General features: G+C 32.4%; 1 protein-coding gene across 1 annotated transcript in view; it reads left to right on the top strand.

Moving 5' to 3' along the window:
- Nucleotides 1-299: 299 nt before the first annotated feature.
- Nucleotides 300-3,286, top strand: part of LOC106458372 (glutamate-rich WD repeat-containing protein 1-like) — a 33,503-nt gene continuing 30,516 nt past the window's right edge. Inside the window, exon 1 of the mRNA XM_013917879.2 lies at nt 300-507. Coding sequence (XP_013773333.1) covers nt 324-507 — 184 coding nt within the window. The 5' untranslated portion in view covers nt 300-323. The remainder of the gene's footprint in view (nt 508-3,286) is intronic.

Here is a 3,286-nt window from a genome sequence, read left to right as displayed (position 1 = left end):
TACATCTATTTCAAATCTTTTGGAATAAGAGAGCAGTATGTTTTTATGCCATTATCAACAACATCACATCAACTTATTTAAAGTATGTTCAAAATTGCTACACTATAGTACTAATAGTAATAGCCACTAAAGATTACTAAAAAACATTTTCTCATGTGGATTATTTGTTGCAGTTGAACTTGTGAAAATAATTTAAGTTGCAGATCATACCAACATGCTGAATAAACTACTTAAAATCGAATTTAAGCAACACTTTTTTTTTTTAAATTTGTGAACACTATTCATAGTTGTGGCGCTGCCTACAAACACGTGGAATTCGTAACATGTCTGTCAACGATAAGATGGACGAAAGTGAAAATGATATGGAAACAGATTCTGGAGGAGAGAATTGTTCAGAAGATCAAAATGCTTCAATCAAAACATATCTTCCAGGACAAGCAATAAATAATGACGAAGAACTCGTATGCGATGAATCAACATATGTATTATATCATCAAGCACAGACAGGCAAGTTAATTTTTAATGTAATTATTTAATTTCTACTATTATTATAGTATTAACTAAATAAAGTTATTACTCAATAGTAGTACTAGTAGTGGTACTGTTAGTGCTAATTTCTTAATTAATAGCAAAAAGTTCATAGTTTCTAACAATTTATATTTACATCGACCGTTACGGAGATATTGTTACTAGGCTTGAAGTCCGAAGCACGAAGATATTTAAACTTTAGCTTGAGATAATAAACAATCGTTCCATATTTAAAATTCTAACTTGTAAGGCGTGTTTAACTTTAGGTCTAATTAATCTAGTTTCAAGTTAAATGTTTCTCGGGAAAGAAAAAGAAAAATACATCATTCCTTTTTCTTCTTTTTTCTAAATGGAACGCAATCACTTTCAAGTTTAAATCTCTAATGGTCTAATGGATTTATTGAGTAGTTTTAACCAGTCTAAGTTTTACGTTATTAGCAACCCTAATTTTATAAAATAATTTAATATTCATTGTCGGATTATAACGTACTCGTTTTTTCTTATTACATATATTTCAGTCGACACTATCACATTAGACTTATCACTTATTGCAGTGCTTACTCTCTCATTATAATTTTTTTACCAAAATATCTTTGTTTAATTGTAAAGTTAAGAGGTTTGTGGCAGTGTCAGTGTTTTCTCCATCAAACTCTGTTCCACTGTTCAGATTTTTTGTTCATTGAAAAATACTACTTTAAGGTAGGATCAAACTCAAACTTCAAAGTAGTTAATGTGAAATTTTGATTGTTTTGAATTCCAACAAATGTAGTTCAAGCCTTTTCTCAAGGATGCTGTAATTGTTCTGAGTCTAAAGTGGCATGTCTTACTCTTTCACAGATATTGAGGAAGGGATAACTTCTGAAATTATTGAGTCTGTTAAGCTAACAGATTCAAGAGGCGATAAGCAGAAAATTATCTAAATTCAGAAATCAGTGGTAAATAATAAACAAAATATTTATTCGTGCAAATAATTTCTATGTGTGTGTGTGTAAGTCTTATGCTAAGGTACAGGATAGTTCTAGAAACGTGGCGTGACACTGGTCATGTGACTTCGCATAATAAAGCTAATTTGTTTTGAAATGGTGCAGATCGTTTTCAAGTTGATGGAAGTACAGTGGTTTGTAAAAGTTAATATGAGAGTTTATCTCCCTTAGAAATGTACAAGTATAATATACGTTTTAAAATTTTATAAAATAAGGAGGGATCGATTTATATGTAACCTAGCTGGCTATCTGTGCTCTGCCCACCACGGGTATCAAAACCCAGATTCTAGCGTTGTAAGTCCACAGACATACAGCTGTGCCACGTGGGGGGGGGGCAGTAATGTAGAAAGTTTTAATGCTACAAAAAGTATTGAAACAAGAAAGTTAAAACTACAAAAACTGAATTACTTGAAAATTAAATTTCTGTATCACTATTTTGGCTCAGACTAACATAATTACAGTGATTTGCCAAAGTAGAAATTAAAAAAATTAAATTTTAAGTAACCCAGTTGTTTAGTTTTGACTTCCTTGTTTCAATAGTTTTTTGTAAAATTAAAACTTTCTATATAGCTAGGTTACGTATATATCGATCCCTACTTGTTTTTATAGAATTCTATATTTTTCTATCATGCTTATTTTTTTCCCTTTATATTTACTATATTTTTGTACACCAGATATACCAAGCGTGTGGCGCGCGTATACCCGATTCGAATTTATTACTCATCAGGATCTATACCAACCTACTCTTAAATCTAAATATATATATATGTGCCCAAAGTAGCGCATCGTCCATTTTATATTTTCACTAGCATCCTTTTTCGGTACAAGAGAGGAATCATTGGGACCCCAGACAGAAGAGTTATGTGAAAGAATTGAATCGATAAGGTTCGTCGTTTTTTTCTGTACGCTTGTCTGGAAAAGTCACTTACTTAGTTATACGAAAATTCGTTGAAATATTGACCTTTTGATTCACTCCATGAACACGTATATAGCAATTTAGGTGACCTTATAAGTACAATAGGTTTTAGTTTTGCTCAGCCAATACTCTGAAATAGTCATTGTTAATATTCAGACGTTTCAAAGGGTGGTTTTAAGCGGGAGATTTTTATGGCCGCCATTTTGTTTAATCTCGACCCATACTATTCAGTACTACTGTACTTAATGATATACAATATTGATTATTGTTAATTTAGGTTTTCTGGGATTGAGGGATACTGAACTAAGACTTTGGCTCTAATTTAACAATGCGATATATCACAGTCATTATACCTATCTTTTTCTAGTACAGACAAAATTATTATTTTTTTCTACTTGGGCAGTTTAAGGCAACTCCAGATTGGGTTATCTGCTGTATTCACTGCGGGGAATCAAACCCTGAATTTTAGCAACGTAAGTTTACAAACTTACCGCTGTTCCACCGGGGGACACTTCGACAGTCAGTTAGTCGGATAATAGTTGAGCATAAATGTCGTTTAGTTAAACTACGAATGCTCTAGCATTTACTAGATATAGGGTAGTCTGGTATATAAAAAAGGGTGACAACGTGACGGGAGAAGAATGTGTGTGTGTAGACAGTGAGTAATTGATCTGCAGTCAGCGAGTATTATTGAAGTTGAGCACGTTCGTTGTTATAGCGTTTGTTTTAGCGCGATTGTTGAAATTAAGTGTATCGTAAAGTTATATTCGGAAAGAATAAACAAGTTTTATTAAGTAAGGACTTGTGCTGCTAAAGTTTCGTCAGAACGAAGTTACGGAAAGTCAGAAAATCAATCAAC

This window comes from Limulus polyphemus, unplaced genomic scaffold (genome assembly GCF_000517525.1).
Source record: "Limulus polyphemus unplaced genomic scaffold, Limulus_polyphemus-2.1.2 Scaffold452, whole genome shotgun sequence".
Classification (NCBI taxonomy): Eukaryota; Metazoa; Arthropoda; class Merostomata; order Xiphosura; family Limulidae; genus Limulus; species Limulus polyphemus.
The sequence above is the reverse complement of the archived record's forward strand: the minus strand, read 5'-3'. Positions and strand labels throughout refer to the sequence as shown.